General features: G+C 62.5%; 1 protein-coding gene across 1 annotated transcript in view; it reads left to right on the top strand.

Annotated features, from left to right (window-relative positions):
- Islr2 (immunoglobulin superfamily containing leucine rich repeat 2) overlaps positions 1-1,526 on the top strand; it is a 7,317-nt gene extending 5,791 nt beyond the window's left edge. The window contains 1 exon segment of the mRNA XM_010626850.2: positions 1-1,526. This exon segment is cut by the window's left edge and continues 13 nt beyond it. Within this exon segment, the coding sequence (XP_010625152.1) occupies positions 1-661 (661 nt within the window). The 3' untranslated portion in view covers positions 662-1,526.
- The last annotated feature ends 6 nt before the right edge of the window (positions 1,527-1,532 follow it).

A 1,532-nucleotide genomic window follows, 5' to 3' on the forward strand; every position in this document is an offset into this window, starting at 1 on the left:
CCTGCGCCTGCTCTACCTGTGCCCTGCCGGGGGCGGTGCGGCCGTGCAGTGGTCGCGCGTGGAGGAAGGCGTCAATGCGTACTGGTTCCGCGGCCTGCGGCCCGGCACCAACTACTCTGTGTGCCTGGCGCTGGCGGGCGAGGCCTGCCACGTGCAAGTGGTGTTCGCCACCAAGAAGGAGCTGCCCTCGCTACTGGTCATTGTGGCGGTGAGCGTGTTCCTGCTAGTATTGGCCACCGTGCCCCTGCTGGGCGCTGCCTGCTGCCACCTGCTCGCCAAGCACCCAGGCAAACCCTACCGCCTGATCCTGAGGCCGCAGGCTCCCGACCCCATGGAGAAGCGCATCGCTGCTGACTTCGATCCGCGCGCCTCCTACCTGGAATCGGAGAAGAGCTACCAGGCAGGGGGCGAGGAGGGCGGAGAGGAGCCCGAGGAGGTCCCGGGGGAGGGGCTCGACGAAGATCCGGAGCCGGGGGAGCCTCACCGGGACCTGCAGCGGGAGGAGAGCCTGGCTGCCTGCTCCTTGGCGGAATCGCAGTCCAAGGCCAACCAGGAGGAATTTGAGGCGGGATCCGAGTACAGTGATCGGCTGCCGCTGGGTGCGGAGGCGGTCAACCTGGCGCAGGAGATCAATGGCAACTACAGGCAGACAGCGGGTTGAGCCCCAGCGCGCCCAGCCCGTCCGCCTTACGCCCTTAGGTGCCTGGAAGCAGGAGCTTAGGGCTGGCAGAATTTACCCCACCCCCACCCCCTGCCCTCAACCCCCTGGCCCCTCCCCAGTTGTGACCACTGGGAACTCCTAGTAGGAAATGGGACAAATTCCCCAGTCTTTGGTGGTCCGTGGGCGTCTTTCTCTTGATGGGCTTAGTCCCTTTTCCCCCAAGCACACAGTTCTGCTTTGGCCTCCCCACACAAAGCACCACCGGCTAGAGGCAGGAGCAGCCCGTGCCCCTCCATTCTTATGGTTATTAAAATCTTCAAAATCTGCCCGGGAGCCCACCTACCTATACTTTGGAAATGTCTGATGGTAACTGGCATCCGGCTTGCGTGGAGCGCGTGGGTCTTACCCCGACCCCGACCCTGCCTTTTCTGGGCTGCAGCACGGAAGCCGGCTAGTTTTAGTATCCAAGCCCCCTCCACGCAGGAAAACAAGTCCTTCTGCTAAACCCACAACCCCACCCCAACCCACTTCTGCTCCGCTGGAGCCCAATTAGGTGCCCAGAGCGCCTTGGAGTTCCATGTTCTGTTTCGTTGTTTTCAAAAGACAGTGACATTCTGGGTCTGGTGCTAACACCTCCTTCCCAACCTTTGAAAGACTGGGTGTGCTTGCATCAAGGGGCAAGGAGAGGAATCCGTCTTCTCCGGCCCCTCTCCTAGCTAAAAGCGCCCCCCGTACCGTGTTCCCCTGTTCTGCGTACGGACCCGGTGGGGTCCTCGGCCAATGTTGCCGTCTTTGTTGAGCGGGAGCCGGAGATGGGCGTGCACAACAGCAGTTTCCACAGCTCGACGGGGCGCGCGCCCCCAGGCAACAA

Source organism: Fukomys damarensis, unplaced genomic scaffold, assembly GCF_012274545.1.
Source record: "Fukomys damarensis isolate Sample0158 unplaced genomic scaffold, DMR_v1.0_HiC HiC_scaffold_25, whole genome shotgun sequence".
NCBI classification, from domain to species: Eukaryota; Metazoa; Chordata; class Mammalia; order Rodentia; family Bathyergidae; genus Fukomys; species Fukomys damarensis.